Genomic DNA, 19,704 nt, shown 5'->3' with positions numbered 1-19,704 from the left:
GATTGTGGCTGAATGATTGATGTCAGGGAAATGGATTTCATTGGTATCGGGACAAACTTTACTTGAAGTGGTCCTGTTAAACTAAGATATAGATAAGGCTTTACTCTAAATAGTAGAGGGAGGGCTAGGGTTAGTGAAAAGGGCAATGAAATAGCATATAGCCAAATAAAACCGAGAGTGTGTCAGGGAGGGTTGGAGCTTTCAACCACGTGAGTGTAGACTGAATATTGTGCCTGGAGGGATCAGTGCTGGGACCTCTTTTTGAGAAGATACAAGAGAGTACAGATTCTGAAACTGCAGCACCAGTCGACTGGAGGAACTCAGTGAGCCAAGCAGCATCTATGAGGAGAAGGGGATTGTTGAAGTTTCAGATCAAATGCTTGTGTCTGGAGAGGCGTGGTAGACAGTATAAAGAAGAGAGCAGGGGCGGTGCTGAGGTAATTTGTGGACTCGGGTGTGCTAGAGGATAACGGGCAAGTTGTGCTGGAGAGTGGAGAAGAGGGGTGGAGTTAGCAGACAGAGGTGGATGACGGATAGAAGCAGAGAGGAAAAAAAAGACGCAGATGGCATGAGGTAGGGGGAGGGAAAGGGGGTCACCTGCTGGAGGGTAATAGGCAGGAATACAAAGGCTACAAGTGTTGGAATCTGATGTACAGTGGAGGCGGTAATGGGAATCATTAGGGAAGAGGTGAATGCCAGCTGGGACTAGAACCAGGTGTAAGACGGTTGGGGGGGGTGGTGATGGAAAGCCTGTGGATGAAGTGTGTATGAAGGAAGGGGATGGGGTTGAAGGTGGACGATGGGAGAGAGGTAAAGGGGACAGAAATGGGAGGACTAGAAAATGATTAGAAGGAGAAAGGGAGAGAGAGGAGATGTAAGTGGAAACTGGAAGGGTAGTTCACATAGAATTGGAAAAGTCAGTATTCATCCCATTAGTTTGCAGATTACTCAGGTGGAATATGACTTGTTGTTCCTTTTGTTTATGTTGGGCTTTACATTTACCGTGTGCGTCCTCTGCCTTCTCCACAATTTCGGCCTTTTACAGTTTTGCTTATGTTTCCCTTTTTATTTATCCTTGTAAACATTGTAGATACATAGAAATGGAAATAGGAGCAGCAGTTAGTGTGGATCCTTTGCAAGCTGAGCCTGACGAAGGGTCTCGGCCTGAAACGTTGACTGCACCTCTTCCTAGAGATGCTGCCTGGCCTGCTGCGTTCACCAGCAACTTTTATGTGTGTTGCTTGAATTTCCAGCATCTGCAGAATTCCTGTTGTTTGAGATATAATGCAAGTGGTTTTTCACCTTTGACAAGGTGTCACACATGGTTTTTAAAGTTGGAGCAAGTCAGCTTGAGAGTAAAATGCTGGCATGGATTGAGGATTGATTAATGGTCAGAAAAGAGTAGGAATGAATGCATCACTTCCAGATTGGGGGCTGTCACTCGTGGGGTGCCCCACATGTGCATAGTGTACTTATTTCATTTCGATGAGAGGGATCAGGTCTTTTCATGATACAAATCTGGGAGTCAGAATGAGTCGGGGAGAAAGTTCAGAGAAATTTTAAGGGGATCTAGACATCATTGGGGTCTGTCTCCCCATTCGGGACATGTATCACATGCACTGCATAAGTAGTGCCCCCAGCATTGTTAAAGACCCCTCCCATCCTGATCTCTTGCCGCCCGGCAAGTGGTACTGCAGGCTGAGTAACAGCTTCTTTCCCCTAGGTTGTTAGACTTCTTACCACCCCTCTACCACAGAGCACACATCACACTCTGTTTGAATGCCCTGGGCCCCCCTCCCCCAGTCCCCGCACTCTCCAACTCACAGAGACACTCTCCTCCTGCACTGGTCAGTTTTCACCTTTTATTGCTGCTGGTTCACATATTTATACGACTACTTCTGATAACAGGAACCTTGCACTTTGTCAACCTGTCAATCTTTAGGCCATGCAACTCAAGAACACAACATCATCCGATTCTCCTTTGTCTATCCTGCTTGATATATCTTCAAAGAACTCCAGCAGCTTTGTCAGGCAAGATTTTCCCTTAAGGAAACCATGCTGACTTTGGCCTATTTTATCATGTGCTTCCAAATACCCTGAAACCTCATCCTTAACAATCGACTTCCAACAGCATCCCAACCACTTGAGGCCAGGCTAATTTGCCTATAATTTCCTTTCATCTGTCTCCTTCCCTTCTCGAAAAGCAGAATGATATTTCCAATTTTGCATTCTTCTGGAACTGTGCCAGAATGTATTGAGTCTTGAAAGTTCATTACTAATGCCTCCACAATCTCTTCAACAAGTTCATTCAGAACTGGGGTGTGGTCCATCTGGCCCAGGTGACTTAGTTACCTTCAGACCTTTCAGCTTCCCCCTCCTGCCACATTTCATTGGTTTTCTCAAACTATGCTGTGTTTAAATTTGGAAACAATTAGTTGTTTATGATCCTTTTATTAAATTTGAAAAGACTTGGAGGCCATTTATTCAACATTTTCCTATGATGTAATTTGACCTTTTCCAAACTTATTTTATTTCTTTTTAATATTGGTTGAGAGGAACGGAGTCATCGACACTAAGGTTTTTTCTTTTCTCTTTTTTTTTACGATGTTACAAAACAGCCCATGTCTTTTTCTTTAGTTTGGTTGATTAATTCTGTTTAGATTAGATTATTTTGGGGGGGGGGGTTATAATTTTTTTTACCTTTCTCATGGTTTTTTGTTTAGATATTTTTCTTTGTTTTATATTGTTCATTTGTATCCTATATGATTGGGAGTTTTATCATTTAAATGTTAACTGGCTTTATAATCACTTATGCTAATTATAACAATGTATTCCCAATAACTTTGTACCATTGCCATGCTATATTTATTTTTATGAAACAAATAAAAAGATTGGAAAAGAAAAAAAAAGACCTTTCAGCTTCCCAAGCACCTTCTCCTTAGTACTAGGAACTGCACTCACCCTGACCCTCTCGAATATCTGGCATACTGCTACTGTCTTCCAGAGTGAAGGCCGACACAAAATACTTACTCAGTTCATCTGCCATATCCTTGATCTCCATTACTACCTCTTCAGCATCATTTTCCAGCCTTCTGATATCTATTCTCACCCCTCTTTTACTTTGTATATCTGAAAAAAAAATTCTTATTCTTTTTGATATTATTGGCTAACTCAGGGATGGACAACCTTTTACATTCCAGGTGTCAATTTTTTCACTCACGAGTTCAGATGCGCCGTACAACTCTTGTACCCCCATTCAAATCTTGTAAAAATATGTTAATATAGACTTCGTGCATAAAAATAATTGACACATGGAATGTAAAAGGTTGGCCACCCCGACATCTTTTCACTCCTTGTGGCTTTTTAGTTGCCTTCTGTTTGTTTTTAAAAGTTTTTCAATGTTCTAACCCCACTAAGTTTTTCTTTATTGTGTGCCCTCTCTTTTGCTTTTTTGTTGGCTTTGACTTCCCCTGTCGCCCATGGTTGTCTAGAATTCTACTTCTTCTTTGGAATGTATCTATCCTGTGCCTTTCAAATTGCTTCCAGAAACTTCAGCTATTGCTGCTGTGGCATCATTCCTGCTGGTGTCCCCTTCCAATCAACTTAGGTCAGCTCCTCTCTCATGCCTCTGTAATACCCTTTACTCCACTGTAATACTGATACATATGACTTTAGCTCTCCCTCTCAAATTGCTGTGTGAATTCTATCATATTATGATCACTGCCTCCTAAGGCTTCCTTTACCTTAGGTCCCAAATTAAATCTGGTTCATTACACAACACCCAATCCAGAATAGCTGATACCCTAGTAGGCTCTATCTATCACAAACTGCTCTAAAAAACTATCTCATAGGCATCCTACAAATTCTCCCTCTTGGGATCCAAAATCAGCAACATCCTGATTTTCCCAATCTACCTGCATATTAAAATTCCCCATGATTATCAAAACATCCTGGCTACTGTTCAGAGGCCTGTACATAACTCTTCTGTAGAGTTCCTCAGAGTTCTCCTTCACTGAGTCTGCTAGAGCAAATTCATGCCTCTTTTAGCCTTCCGGATTTCTCTCTTAAGTGTTCTCTTGCATTTTTTGTGCTCCATAAGTACCTCGTTTGTTCCTGTTTGCCTATACCTGCTATACACCTCCTTTTTTCTCTTAACCAGCGTCTCAATATCTCTTGAAAACCAAGGTTTCCTACACTTGTTGTCTTTACCTTTTATACTGACAGGCATATACAAGCTGTGTCCTCTCAAAATTTCACTTTGAAGGCCTCATCACACATTGTCCAAATCCACACTTGCCAGATCACTTCTGCTACCGTCAAAATTGGCATTATGCCCTGGTTCATATCTTTACTGTTATGCTGTAGGTATTTCATCTAGCAGCTCTGTTCTGTGCTCAGCCTGTTTGGGTTATTGTTGAAGATAAGGGATGATGTGGAATGTGTGCCATCCAATTAGGGAGAGGTTTTCTTGGTGACGGTCAGTAAGGTTGGTCTTGGGTTTTTGTTTGGTGAGAGATGGGGAGAGAAGATGCTGGGGAGAACCAGTTGTAGAATACGGTTGGTGGGAGACCCGTTTGTTCGAGGTGGATTGTGAGCGACGTTTGGAAGGTGGTGTGTGCTGTCATGCTGACCGAGGGCCCAGCGAGTGAGTGACAGAGAAGTTCAAGATGAGCTCCAATGCGTGCACATTTGACTGTTTAATTAAAGTAGGTCCTTTTCTGTTTGGTTTCCTTTACTAACCCTTTAGTTAAGTTAAAGATTCATAAATATAATTCCTTTAATTGTATGCAGTGAACAATCTGTTATTTCATGGCACTAATTTGTAACAGGGTAGCAAATTACACAACATCCACACAAACCAGGGTTTTGGGTGGGAGAGCTGTCTCAATATCACGGGTTTGGTAGGACCAGAGTATTTTCCCTAGACTTGCGCAGCCAAGGAAACCAGTGGGTTTCATTGCAGGGGTATCGTCTGGGATCGATTTCATTGGATGTTGTGTGATTGCCCTGAGCATTGATCCAGTTGGTTGTGTGTGTAAGTCTGTGTTAAGCTACTGTCTGCTAAAGTGATTACAGTACATGGTTATGGATGCTGTAGGGGTTGAGCCGTGGTGTGAATCCATGGGGTTACTGGCAACAAATGTGTTTGTATTGAGTGGGGTAGACATTCGTATCCCCGGCGAATTGTTAATTTGAACTTTAAGTACCGTTAAAGCAGTAAGGAACAGTTATGATTATGGAGCAGAGGTTTGATGAAATGAACTTTGTTCTAGTTCAGATTAGTGCTGACGTAACAGCTGTGAAAGTGCCTGGTACTATTGAAGCTCTGGGAGAGGAGGGTCCATGGGCTGTCCATACTTTCCGGGAGGAGGGGAGTGTAGGCTAGCGGGCCGAATCTCCTGTAGCTGAGGGTGTAGACTTCAAAGACAGGTTGCTCTTGTTTCTGCAAAGTGAGGGGAAGGAGTGCCTGATTTGAAATGTCTGATGATTCCCCCAGCAAGGAGTGAGAATTCTGGATTAGTATTAGCCCTTACCTCTCTGGTGAATAAATGTTTCAGGAGAAGGGGGAGAAACTATTTGCCTACATTTTCCGGCTAGAGAGGCAGCTGAGTTGCTTGTGGCGTGGGGGTGGGCGAGGGCATTCAAACAGCTGAGGTGAATCAGTTAAGAATGGACCAAGTGGCAAAAGGTGCCCAGTCACCGGACCTGATCGCTTGGGGTCTCCGAATGTCTCATAAGATGTGCCCGCTCCCTCGTTTGTCGAGCTGATCAGAGAAGTAAGAGAGGAAGAGAAGGCAATGGAGGCACGGGAGGCCTCCGTCAGCAGGGTACAGTAGTGTCCTGAGGTGGTCACTGATAACCCACCCCGGGGAGTGGTAAAGGAGCTTGTGGCAGAGTTTAGGACGAAGATGTCCCGGTTGTTATTGGCGGGTGCGGCCACCCCACACAATAAAGCCGACAGAGTCGGACCCCCTGAGAGGACGGACTAAGCAGAGGGGTGCAAGGTGAATGGGGCCCCGTGAGAAGGGGGGGGAACCAGTATTGTCTGTTCTAACTGCGGTGAAGAAGCACACCTCAGGCAGAGTGTGAAAGATAGGAAAACCCTCAGAGTGTGAGCCTCTGGGTACCTCAGCGGAAAGATCCCGTGAGGGAAAAGCCTGGCGTCTCGGGGGGAACACGTCCCCAGCAATATATTAAACCTATTCCTGAAGGATTAGTGGGGCCAAACTCCAAAGTATTGCTACAGATTGAGGGAGAGCTATACTTGACACTGGCTCCCAGGTTACTCTGCTGTATCGTTCGTTTTACAGCCGGTATTTGACGCATTAACCATTGATACCACTCAGTGCGCTAGATCTGAGGTCTTAGTATGGATGTCTATCTGTACGATGGTTACTGGTCATTGAAGCTGGAGTTTTCAGAGGCAGATGTGGGCGTAACTGAGGTCCTTGATACGTTAATGTTGGTTTGTCTGGACTTGGTCAAGAAGGATAAAGTTTCAATTCTTGTGCGGATGAAAACTCCTATTGTGAGGAGGCTAGTGGGAGTCTGCAAGGAGGAAGTTGGAAGGAGCTTTCTGAAAATATTGTCCATTTACCTTATGTTCCAATTGCTTTTGAGGAAGTGCATGGCCACACTAGGCTGGATGATGAGCATAAATGAGGGACTGTGTGGTACACCCAGTCCAAACCAGTTGTGTTAAGTCCTGAGGAAGTAGCGAGAGTGAGGGGAAACCCCAAATTTTCCAGAATGCTTGTAGCAGAGGCCCTCTTGGAGGATGCTCCATAAGACCATGAAGAGGAGTCATGCTTACCTGCTTGGGTACTGGTGAGACCCGAACTGCAGAAACCCTCTGTTGTACAGGTGAACAGGATGACAGTGAGTTTCCGGAGTGCTTCCGAGTGGAAGGTCACCCTCAGGCGGAGGATGCCAATGGCACACTTCTTTCCGTTGACGGTAATGTCTAGTGTCCCTGTGAGACAAGCTGGGGAGAAACTGTCTCCGAAAAGAGGAAAGTTGCCTGCCAAGGCATTCAATTTTGGGGACTCCCTGGTACCTGGAAGTTGGAGTAAAAGATTAATAGAGAAGATGTTGAAGGTGGAAGATGTCTTCTACTGATGAGTTTGATGTGGGTTGTTCCATGAACACTTGCCACACCATCCGGGTGACAGAGGACACCCCGTTCAGGGAAAGGCCACGGCGACTGGCACTTGCAGAGGTGGAGGACGTTCAGCAGCATCTGCAGAAGTTGAAGGAAGCTGGGATCATCACTGAATCCAGATGCCCTTAAGTGTCTCCAATAGTGGTGGCCTGGAAAAAGAATGGGAAGGTACAGATGTTTGTGGACAATCAGACTCTGAACAGGCATACAATCCCCGACCAGTATACGGTCCTGAGGATCGAAGGAAGACGTGCTGTCCTATCTGAGTGGTGTGAAGTGGTTCAGGGTGATGAACTTTGAGTAGTGGGTATTACCAGATCCCTATGAATGAGGCTGACAAAGAGAAGACGGCATTCATATGTCCGCTGGGATTCTTCCAGTTCAAAAGGATGCCCCATGGCATATCGGAGTCCCTGGGACTTTCCAGCATGTCATGGAGAAAATGCTGGGGAATATGAACTTGCTTGAGGTATTAGTGTGTCTGGATAATCTCATTATGTTTGGGTTCACCTTGGAAGAACATGAAACAAAAGCTATTGAAGGTGCTGGGCTGCCTGAAAGCTGAATGGTTAAAACTTTCTGTGTAGAAGTGCTGTTTCTGCAAGACACCTGTCAACTATGTAGGGCACATAGTCTCATGGGATGGGGTAGCTATGGCATAATCTAAGATAGAGGCAGTGACCACATGGCCAAGGCCCAGGACTGTGAGCACTTTGCACTCATTCCTTGGACTCTGCAGGTACTAGGATGTGAACTAGGATGCCGTGCACAATCCTGATTTGATGGAGACAACCGTGAGAAGCACGGAGGAACATCTGGAGAAACTTCTGAAATGCCTGCTTTGCTGCCGCTGCTACTGTGCGATCGAGAATCTCCGGAGGGGAAGGCCCGAAATCCTCGGCTTTGCCTATTGCCTGTTGCCAGGGCCGGGGTCGAAGTGCTCGGCAGAGATGGTGCTCGGAGTTGGAGAGCTGGTTGGAGGCTCGAAGTTTTCGGACGGACTCGGAGTTGGACTGTGGTCAGGTGCTTCCAGGGTGCTGCATCGGCAAGTTTGTGGTGCTGGAGGTTCATGGCAGGGAGAGTTTCTCCCTTCATCCATCTGCGTGAGATGATGGGACTTTCGAGAGACTTTGAGACTTTTTACCGTGCCCATAGTCTGTTCTTCTATCAAATTACGGTATTGCTTGCACTGTTGTAACTATATGTTATAATTATGTGGTTTTTGTCAGTTTTTTTAGTCTTGGTTTGTCTTGTGTTTCTGTGAAATCATTCTGGAGGAACAAACTGGATCATTTCTTAATGCATGCATTACTAAATGACAATAAAAGAGGACTGTGTGTCCTCATTATCTAATCTAATCTGATCTGTCGGAGATTCGTGAAGGACTACTCTAAACTCACCATGTAAATCAACTTCTGTGTAGTTACCCTCCCTTGGAGAAGAAAAGGATGAAAGGAGAGGATGGTAAAGATTATCTTGGCTCTTCAGAGCCTTTAGGAGTGAGATGGGATGCGAAAAGCAAAGAGGCCTTTCAGTCACTGAAGGAACTGCTGACGAAAGCACCTCTGCTGGCTTTTGCAGACCCCTGGTTGCCATATGTACTGCATACGGATGTCAGCAGAGAGGCTTAGGGGGTGTTCTGTGTCAGGGTCAGGACACAGGGTTGAGACCTGTTGTGTTTGCCAGCTGGAGTCTGTCACCCTCTGAGTGAAACTACCCCACACACGAATTGGAATTCCTGGCATTGAAATGGGCTGTGGTGGATAAGCTAAGTGACTATATATATAGTGTGAAATTTGAGGTGAAGACGAACAACAACCCATTAATATATTCTGACCTCAGTGAAATTGGATGCCACAGGCCATCAGTCATTGGCAGCGTTGTCTACCCAAGATTTCAGCCTGATGCCGATATATTGTCCCGACGTGCACATGAAAGGCTGGACAGGGACGGAGAGTGGGAGAGCGTTCTTTCCCATGGAGTCAAAGCCATGTGCCAGTTTTCCATCACAGGGAAGGCAGAGGAAAGGCAAAGGCAGAATTGAGCGGTAGACCACTTGGGAGCTATTGATGGTGCCATTCCACAAGCTTACCGCAACCTCACTGCTCTGACGACCATGCAGTAAACAGAATTGAGTGACGGGGAAGTGACAGTTGCTCAGAGACATGACCCGTGTATTGGTACTGTTTGGTCAGTGGTTGTGAAAGGGGACATGACCCAGGCAAACAAGTTGAAACACTGTGGTGTCTACTACTGAGAGAATGGCCCAGATTGAAGTTGAGGAACCAGATCCTATACTGGGTTATGTCACCACTGGACCCGCCCCGGCGTTCCCAGCTGGTTCTGCCTGAGAAGTATCGGAGGATTGTGTTGAAGTCACTTCATGATGATTCTGGACATTTGGGGGTTGCAAAGACCTATGGGTTGCTCAGAGACCGGTTTTACTGGCCCCGAATGAAACCGGAGGTCGAAGAATACTACAAGTCATGCATTCGATGTATACAGAGGAAGACGTTGCCTACGAGGGCCGCTCCTTTGTCCTACTTGCAGAATGCAGGACCACTTGACCTGGTGTGTATGGACTTCCTGTCATTAGAGCCAGATGCCAGCAACATGGTGAATGTCTTGGTCATTATGGATCACTACACCAGATATGCATAAGTTTCCCTACCAAGGATCAGAGGGTGTCCAGAGTGTTATGGGAGAAGTATTTTATTTATTATGGCCTCCCTGAGTGGATACATAGTGATCAGGGACAGGATTTTGAGAGTAGGCTCATATGAGTTACTGAGCATGCTTGGAGTTGAGAAGTTGAGGACTACGCCTTATCACCCACAGGGTGATCCCCAGCCTGAGAGGTTCAATTGGACCTTGCTAGACATTTTTGGAACCTTGGAGATCAGCAAAAAGAACAAGTGGAGTCAAAATATTGGACATCTGGTCCACTGCTACAACTGTACACAGAATGAAGTTACCGGGTACTCGCTGTATTATCTGATGATTGGGTGTGAAGCAAGGTTGCCCGTTGACCTCTGATGTTAGACTGGTGGGGAAGATCTACCGCACAAGATTTATCTGAAGTAGGTGTCTGATATGAGAAGGGAGCTGAAAAAGGCTTATGAATTAGCTGAGGTCTCGGCTACCAAGCAGAACGAAGGAAATAAGAGGAAGTATGATTAAAAGGTTAGGTTCTGCCAACTCCTGCTGGGAGACCGAGTCCTCATAGAGAACTTGGGGCTACCTGAGAAGCATAAGTTGGCTGACCGTTGGGTGGCTATGCCCCAGGTAGTGGAGAGTCAGATGCCAATCATACCCGTTTTCCAGGTGAAAATAGAGGATGGGAATGGGCCTGGCAAGATTCCCCATCGGAACCACCTTCTGCCTCTGGGACAAGAGGTGTGTATTGACCCAGAGCCTGACCTGGACCTTACACCTAGTAAGAGGACTCTGCAGCGGTGTAGGGAGACTGAAGGACCAGCAGCAGGAGAGAGTAGATCCTGAATGGGATATGGACTCGGAGGATGAGGAAATGGGGGTGTGATATATGCTGCCTTTTGCTAACTCCTCACTAATTGATCAAGAGATTCCCAACCCTTCTCACACCGAGGCCGGTGAAATTTGGCGGGGGTGGGGTACTATCTGTGGATAGGCAGGTTTGCAGCTGGACCATGAGGCGGGGGGGGGGGTGGGCTCTAAAGTAACTGGGAATGAAGCTGAGCTCTGCCAAGTGGCAGAGGGACCTGAGTTGCCAGAAGTCACGAGTAATAGACAGGGGGAGGCCTCGCCATGAGGACCAGAAGTATCCCAAAGAGTGTCTGAAACTGAAGAAGTAAGTGATGGGAAAAGGAGGTGTCACAGGGTCAGGAGACCCCTAGATAGGCTGTACTGTGTAGCACCGAGTGAACAGAGGGTTGCGACTATTCCCCCAATGAGATATATCACTACCATTTACTAATGGTAGGTCCTGATAACACATAATTTCTTTGAAAAACGATGTTATTAATGATGGGTGACAAATTGTTTCAAAGCCATGAGGACATGACTATTTGTAGTGGAGGGTGGGGGGAAAGAATGTAGTGCCCTGGTTCACATCTGTACTGTTATGCTGTAGGTATTTCATTTAGCAGCTCTGTAAGAGCTGCTGCTGTGCTGTCAGTCTGTTTGGGTTATTGTTGAAGATAAAGGATGATGTGGAATGTGTGCTGTCCAATTAGGCGAGGTTTTCTTGGTGACGGTCAATAAGGTTGGTTTTGGGTTTTTGTTCGGCAGGAGATGAAGAGGGAGGACGCTGGGGAGAACCAGCTGTAGAATACGATCGGTAGGAGATCCGTTAGTTTGAGATGGATTGCGAGCGTAGTTTGGAATGTGGTGTGTGCTTTCACGCTGACCGAGGGCCCAGCGAGCGAGTGACAGAGAAGTTCAAGATGAGCTCCAACGTGTGCACATTTGACTGTTTAATTAGAATGGGCCCTTTTCTGATGGTTTTCTTTATTAACCCTTTAGTTAAGATTCATAAATATAACTCCTTTAATTGTATGCAGTCTACAGCCTGTAATTTCATGGCACTAATTTGTAATAGGATAGCAAATTACACAATATCCACATAAACCGGGGATTGGGGTGGGAGAGTCCTCTCGATCTCATGGGTTTGGCGGGACCAGAGAGTGTTTTCCCTAGACTTGCGCAGGGGATTTCATTGGCCTTTCTCCAATTTACCTGCGGACCACACCTATCTTTTTGCATATTTGCTTTGTAACTAATGGATGCAAAGTGTTTACCTACACGTACTTCTGTCACCTGCCCTGTCACATTCGGTAATAATTGTGTGTTATGCTTGGGCAAACATTTGTAAAGAACCCAACTAATCTCATTCCTTTCTCCTTCATTATAACAAGTGCTTATCCAAACCGCTTTGAAAAATACTTTATGGTCTGTTTCCACCAGACAATGTCTTCATGTTCACTAAATTTACCAATAAATTTTTCGATAATTACAGAACTCCCAGTTTCTCCAGATGATAGGCACTAATTATTGCTGGTGTCATTTAATGCTCTCACATTTCTATTTTTGTTTTCTTGTTCATCACACATTGGGCAATCACCTGTCCACAGTCACAAAATAGAAACATGGGTGCATCCTCTGGCCCATTTTAAGAGCATGATTTGTGTGGCCACAGTCAGACGATGTTTTCAGTAGGTGACTGGATTCCACAGGAAAGGCAAAGAATTTGGGGACATAATATGTGTGGTCAGTGAACATAAAAATTTGAAGTAAAATGTGCCGTAATGGTCCTAATATCTACTATGTCAATAACACTGTGGCTGATTTTCTTATTTTAACCACATTTCCCTGCATCAACAGCATATCCTTTAAAATTTATAGTCATAGAGTGATAACGCAGAGAAACAGGCTGTTCGGCCCAACTGGGCCTTGCCAACCACTGCATCCTCCCTGCTAGTGTCAGTTGCCCACATCTGGCACATAACCCTAAGCCTCACCCCACCAAGTATCTATCCAAATGCCACTTAAATGTTGCAGTTGTACCCACTTCAACCATATCCTCTAGCAGCTCATTCCAAATACTTACTACCTTTGTGTAAAGTTACCTCTCAGGCCTCTCAAATCACTCCCCTCTTGTATCTGTGCCTTCTTGTTTTAGACTTTACAACTCCAGAAACCATAGAAACTACAGCACAGAAACAGGCCTTTTGGCCCTTCTTGGCTGTGCCGAACCATTTTCTGCCCAGTCCCACTGACCTGCACACGGATCATATCCCTCCATACACCTCCCATCCATGTATCTGTCCAATTCATTCTTAAATGTTAAAAAAGAACCTGCATTTACCACCTCGTCTGGCAGCTCATTCCATACTCCCATCACTCTCTGTGTGAAGAAGCCCCCCCAATGTTCCCTTTAAACTTTTCCCCCTTCACCCTTAACCCATGTCCTCTGGTTTTTTTCTCCCCTTGCCTCAGTGGAAAAAGCCTGCTTGCATTCACTCTATCAATACCCATCATAATTTTATATACTTCTATCAAATCTCCCCTCATTCTTCTACGCTCCAGGGAATAAAGTCCTAACCTATTCAACCTTTCTCTGTAACTGAGTTTCTCAAGTCCCGGCAACATCCTTGTAAACCTTCTCTGCACTCTTTCAACCTTATTTATATCCTTCCTGTAACTTGGTGACCAAGACTGAACACAATACTCCAGATTCGGCCTCACCAATGCCTTATACAACCTCATCATAACATTCCAGCTCTTATACTCAATACTTTAATTAATAAAGGCCAATGTACCAAAGCTCTCTTTACGACCCTATCTACCTGTGATGCCACTTTTAGGGAATTTTGTATCTGTATTCCCAGATCCCTCTATTCCACTGCACTCCTCAGTGCCTTACCATTAACCCTGTATGTTCTACCTTGGTTTGTCCTTCCGACATGCAATACCTCACACTTGTCTGTATTAAACTCCATCTGTCATTTTCAGCCCATTTTTCCAGCTGGTCCAAGTCCCTCTGCAGGCTCTGAAAACCTTCCTCACTGTCTACTACACCTCCAATCTTTGTATCATCAGCAAATTTGCTGATCCAATTTACCACATTATCATCCAGATCATTGATATAGATGACAAATAACAATGGACCCAGTACTGATCCCTGTGGCACACCACTAGTCACAGGCCTCCACTCAGAGAAGCAATTCTGTACTACCACTCTTTGGCTTCTTCCATTGAGCCAATGTCTAATCCAATTTACCACCTCTCCATGTATACCTAGCGACTGAATTTTCCTAACTAACCTCTCATGCGGGAGGAAAAGATTGTAACAGTCCATCTTATCCATACCCTCTCATGATTTATAAACTTCTATGAGGTCACTTCTCAACCTCCTAAGCTCCAAAGAATAAAGATCCAGCATAGTCAATTTCTCTTTATAACTCTCCCTATAACTTCTAGTCCAGGTGGGTAGTCATATTTTGTGAGCCTCTTAGTCTTCCTGATTTACTAACTACAGTATCATGGAAGGATACCTGAGGTGGCTCCACAAACAGAGCCATATGGGTAGCGATTAGGAACAAGGGTTGGTCACTTCATTGGTTAATGGTCAGCAGTATAGAGATGCAGGAAACTAGCAGAAAGGTGCAATAAACATAAGGCTGGCTATCAGACTGGAGCATTAAGGTAAATCTGAAAACATTTTCTAAAAGAATAAGTAAAGGAAAGGTAAGGTCCTTTGGGGACAATGGAGTGGCAGGGTGGAAATCTCTGCTTGGAGTCAGAAGGTATAGGTGAGAATGAATATTTTTCATCAATATTCACAAAGGAAATGGGTCTGATACTTGGAAAGTGGATGGTGAAATTCCAGTGCAAGTCTCCATAAATAAAACAGAGGCTCTTGATGTTTTAGAAGGCTTGAAGGTAGATAAAGGGCCAAATAAGATTCATTCTAGGCTACTATAGAAGGCAAAGGAAGAGGTTGCTAAGGCTCTGAGTGTTTAAAATCTTCATGGACCTTATGATACCTTGATGACAACAAAAGTGGGCCTTCTTTTCAATAAGGACAGCAGGGGTACCCCTGGTATTTACAACCTGTTAGCCTAACGTCAGTAGTGGGGATGTCACTGGGGAAAGTGCGAGGTATTGCACTCCGGTTGGATCAACCAGGGTAGGTCTTACACAATGAATGTTATGGTGCGTGGTAGAACAAAGGAGTGTGGCAGAATAAAGGGAACTGGGAATACAGGTCCATAATTTGTTGAAAGTGGCGTCACAGATAGGTAGGGTGGTAAACGAAGCTTTTGGCACATTGGTTTTTGTAAATCAATGTACTGAGTACAGGAGATGGGATGCTATTTTAAAGTTGTATAAGATGTTGGTGAGGCCTGATTTGGAGTATTGTGTGTAGTTTTGGTGACCTACCTACAGGAAAGATGTAAACAAGGTTGAAAGAGTACAGAGAAAATTTATAAGGATGTTGCTAGGTCTGGAGGACCTGAATTATCAGGAAAGATTGAACTGATTAGGACTATATCCCTTAGAACATAGATGATTGAGAGGAGATTTGATAGAGGTATGCAAAATTAGGAGGGGTATTAATGGAGTAAATGCCAGCGGGCTTTTTCCACCGCGGTTGGGAGGGACTACAACCAGAGGTCATGGGTTAAGGATGAAAGGTGAGAAGATTACGGCGAAACTTCTTCACTCATAGGGTCATGAGAATGTGGAATGAGCTGTCAGCACCAGTGATGCACGCGTGCTGAATTTCAATGTTTAAGAGAGGTTTGGCTAGTAGGGGTAGGGAGGGCTATGGTCCCGGTGCAGGTCCATGGGAGTAGGCAGTTTAAATGGTCTTGGCATGGACTAGATGGGCAGGAGGGCCTTTTTCTGTTCTGTACTTTTGTGACTCTAAATGACTGCTTTTATCCTTTTGTGGTGCGTGATATGTTAACGTAACAGTGGAAGATTAATTTTCTCTGTAGATCATCTGATTATTGTCATTAAATTGTGCTAGGTAACATGATAACACATATACAATAATGTTTCTTTTCACAAACTTAATTATAGAAGCAAAACTGCAGTGTTGACAGATGACAGAATTCGAACAATGAATGAGGTGATATCAGGAATGCGAATCATCAAGATGTATGCGTGGGAGAAATCCTTTACAAGTTTGATTACCCAAATTAGAAAGTAAGTTTTGAACTATGTATTGACATTTGAAGACCTCAATGCTCATTCAGTAAATATTGATTGTTTGTCTGACAGTTTTACATCAATTATTTATAAGGTATTATTGATTTGAAACTTCATTTTAAGAGATGTTTAATACTTAAAAAAAAATGTTAGTAATAAGCCCAATGAATAATACAGCTTGAAAACAGAATGTGGGCTGCACTCATCCATGCCAACCAAGGTGCCAACCCAAGTTGGTCACATTTGCCTGTGTTTTGCTAGATCTGAAGACCTTTCCTATCCACGGATCTGTACAGTCTTTTAAATGCTGTTGCTGTACCTGCCTCAATCATTTGCTAATTGAGAGCCTAAGTCAACCATTCTGATCTCCTCGTACAACCTTCTACCATCACTCTCTACATTCTACCATCAAGCCAATTGTGTGTCTACTTAGCTAGCTCTCCCTAAATCACATGATCAAATCTTCTGGATTAGTCTACCATGTGGGACTTTGCTAAAGCCCCTTTAGCCAATGTACATTGCGCTACCTTCTTCTACCATCTTGGTTATTTCTTTGAAACGCTCAAGAGATTTGTCAGATATGATTTCCCATGCACAAAACCATGCTGATTACCCTTAATTAGACCTTGCCTATCCAAATGTTGATTGATCTTGTTTCCCAGAATCCTCTCCAGTAATTTACCACCGCTAATTGGAGACTCAATGGCATGTACTTCATGGCTTGGTTTTTGCTGCCCTTCTTAAATAATGGTACAACATTAGCCATTCTTCTGTATTCAGAATCAGAATAAGGTTTATTATCACTGATGTATGTTCTGAAATTTACAGGTGATAATAAATCTGATTCTGATCCCCCCTTCAAGTATAACAACTGTGGTATATATTGGATTTGTTGTCCTTAAATAATGGGTTTATGTTTCAGATACAGCCATTGGCTTTTCTGTAAGTTGTCCTCCCCCATATATAGTTTGAGAATAATGGCTGCCAGGTTTATTAACCACTCACTTAGTCAGCCATTTAATAACAAGTATCAACAGATAATCATAGCATAATAGCCCTTCAGAAGATGGTAGAGAGTACCTTGGGGAAAATAGATTGGGAGCAGTTGCTTGCAGATAAAATAATAGCTTTGGCGAGCCGAAGGAGAGCAGGTTGTGGTAAGGGTGAAGGGTAACGATGGCAAGATTCAGAAGCCTTGGATGAAAAGTGATGCTGAATGTTTGATCAAGAAGGAAAGAAGAAACAAGAAACATGACAGATATAGGCAGCTGGGATCAAGAGAGACTCTTGAAGAACATAGAGTGTTGAAGAGAACTTAGAGAATATTTTGGGACTCTCCTTAACCTTACACACCAAGGACCCCTTTTTGGCCTTCTAATATATACGAAGTATACAGGTTTCCCCCGCTATCCGAAGGTAGAGCATTCCTATGAAACAGTTCGTAAGCCGAAATGGCGTAAAGTGAAGAAGCAATTACCATTAATTTACATGGGAAAAGTTTTTCAGCGTTCCCAGACCCAAAAAAATAACCTACCAAATCATACCAAATAGCACATAAAACCTAAAATAACATTAACATATAGTAAAAGCAGGACTGATATGATAAATACACAGCCTATATAAAGTAGAAATAATGTATGTACAGTGTAGTTTCAGTTAACAGAATCGGGAAGATTTAGCCAAAACCGATTTGTAGAAAAAAAATCGGCACATACACGTGTGCGCACTGTTACGTACCCCGTAACTGGGTTGCCAAACCAGCAGAAATGGATCACTCAGTTGGAGTCTGGACTACTAGAACTAAGAAAGTTTTATTAAAGAAACAAGCAACACAGTAATCAAAAGGATAATAAATGCAACAGTTCTGCGATGATAAACACACATGTGCACAGAATTAAGATAACAGCATCAATCAAGCTCTATCGTTGTCTAGGGGTAAATGACCAAATTTCAAAGTGACTCAAAGTTCAGTCCAGTTTAGTAGTTCAGTTCGCAGTAATCGTTGCCATGGCGATGGACAAGGTGGGGGAAGAGAGAGATAGAACAGGAACAACTGATCATTCAGACACGGCTTCACTCACAGATCGGCGAGATGGCTCACAAGCAACTTTTGGGCGGGTCCTTGGTGATGTCACCTGAGGTCACCGACTGTGACCCCTCCTCCAGATGCGGTCGATCCTCTGCAGTGAACCCGGCACCCAGGCAAGGGCGGACACACACCGGGTTCCCGCTGATCGTACCTTTCCACCCTGGCCGTTGTCTGGTACTTCTCACCGACTCGTGAGAAGCGTACCGCTTCCAGGGTCTAGTTACCTCGGGTGGCGTGTGTGTCGCCTTAGCAAACTGGTCCCTTTTAATCCCCCTGCTGGGGTATCGCCTGTCCATCACTTCAAACAGTTCAGGGTTCAAAGGGGGAGCCGCTCCAGACAGCTCTCTCTCTCCCACGTCCCTTCATTACACATCTCCAGACGCTGCTCCATTGTTCCTTATCTCTCCTTCCCCTGAGGGCAGGTGGCAGACCACTTGCTGATGTCACTGATGCTAACCCAGGCCAGCAAACATCTTAATTTTATGTGTATTCTCGTCACACTTCCCCCCTTTAAGGATTTTTACCGGGAGGTAAAAATTACAAACATGACTACATTATTTGATACATACACAAATATACATCTTTATCAGCTATTTGGCTAACACAGCGAGTTTGAAGCTGTCAACACCTTGACAGACAGTCATCACATTTTCTGTTCCTTTTACATGTGTTATTAATAATCCCTTAGACCAGGCTCCAACTCAGCAAACTTCATAGTGGCCAAAAACACTGATGAATTGCGACCAATGTAACCTCTCATTTGGTTTTGTCCCGGACCACAATAACAAGGGTTGTCCCATTCCGACTCAGTTTTCTCTCGCAAGGGCTTAGTAGGAGGGGGACGGGTATTGACCGCAGAGTTATTGCAAAACTTCCTGCAGTACCCCACCATCTCCAGGAGCCTTCTGAGGGCCCTCTTGTCTGTCGGGGTTGGGAGATCAGCGATAGCCTGCACTGTAGCTTGCATCGCTGCCAGCTGCCCCTGTGTCACCACAATTCCCAGGTAAGTGACCCTCGTGTGGCCGAATTCATTTTTTTCAAGGTTCACTATCAAGCTGGCTTCAGACAGCCGTATTAAATTGCCAATACACACCTCTGTGTTCATCCGCCCTTTAGTCACTGAATTACTCATTACATATGCGTGTTCTTTACGAGGCTGCCCTATTGTAACAGACATCACCCAATGTCCCAGTTCTTTGCATTTCCTCGGGACAATCAAACACACGGGCGCGAGTCGTTTAATTACTTCTTCTAAAGATTCGCTTTGTTCGGGGATTAAGGGAGAGACCTTATCAGTAGACCTGGCCAAAACAATAGCCTTCTCCCATCTGATCGATCCCATACTAATCTTTTCAAAATGTTTTTTTTCTCTTATCAGGGGGCCCCTAGCTTCATTGATTTCCACGCTAACACCGACTAGGTTTGTTAGCATATCAAAAGCCGGTGACCGTCTCAGTTCGCGTCGGTCATGATCAATAACATTCTTCCCCCTGGGCAGCCGCTAAATCTCTTTCATGATTCCACCAACTGTTTCCTCCAGCACTGCAAAATGTCCACCGGGGGGTACCTCGTGGGCCATGTTAAAAACCTCATCCCCATAACTCTTTTGCACCACCCCCCACTCCTCATCTGCGGATACTGTACTTGATTTCCGTTTCTTCCTTAGCACTTCCTCCTCCGCACAATAGCTTGTCAACGCTGTGTCAGAGAGAGCGGTCTCTGCCAAAACCATCAGCCCCTCGTCTCGCTCCTGCGT

At 44.5% G+C, this 19,704-nt stretch overlaps 1 protein-coding gene across 2 annotated transcripts in view; it reads left to right on the top strand.

Annotated features, from left to right (window-relative positions):
* Window positions 1-19,704, top strand: part of abcc4 (ATP binding cassette subfamily C member 4 (PEL blood group)) — a 349,901-nt gene that overhangs the window by 95,211 nt on the left and 234,986 nt on the right. For both annotated transcript variants that reach the window (XM_063048526.1, XM_063048527.1), the window contains exon 7: window positions 15,731-15,856. In XM_063048526.1, the coding sequence (XP_062904596.1) occupies window positions 15,731-15,856 (126 nt within the window). The remainder of the gene's footprint in view (window positions 1-15,730; window positions 15,857-19,704) is intronic.

This window comes from Mobula hypostoma, chromosome 5 (genome assembly GCF_963921235.1).
Source record: "Mobula hypostoma chromosome 5, sMobHyp1.1, whole genome shotgun sequence".
Taxonomy (NCBI): domain Eukaryota; kingdom Metazoa; phylum Chordata; class Chondrichthyes; order Myliobatiformes; family Myliobatidae; genus Mobula; species Mobula hypostoma.
Note: the sequence above shows the minus strand (reverse complement) of the source record. Positions and strands in the feature narration are given on the sequence as shown.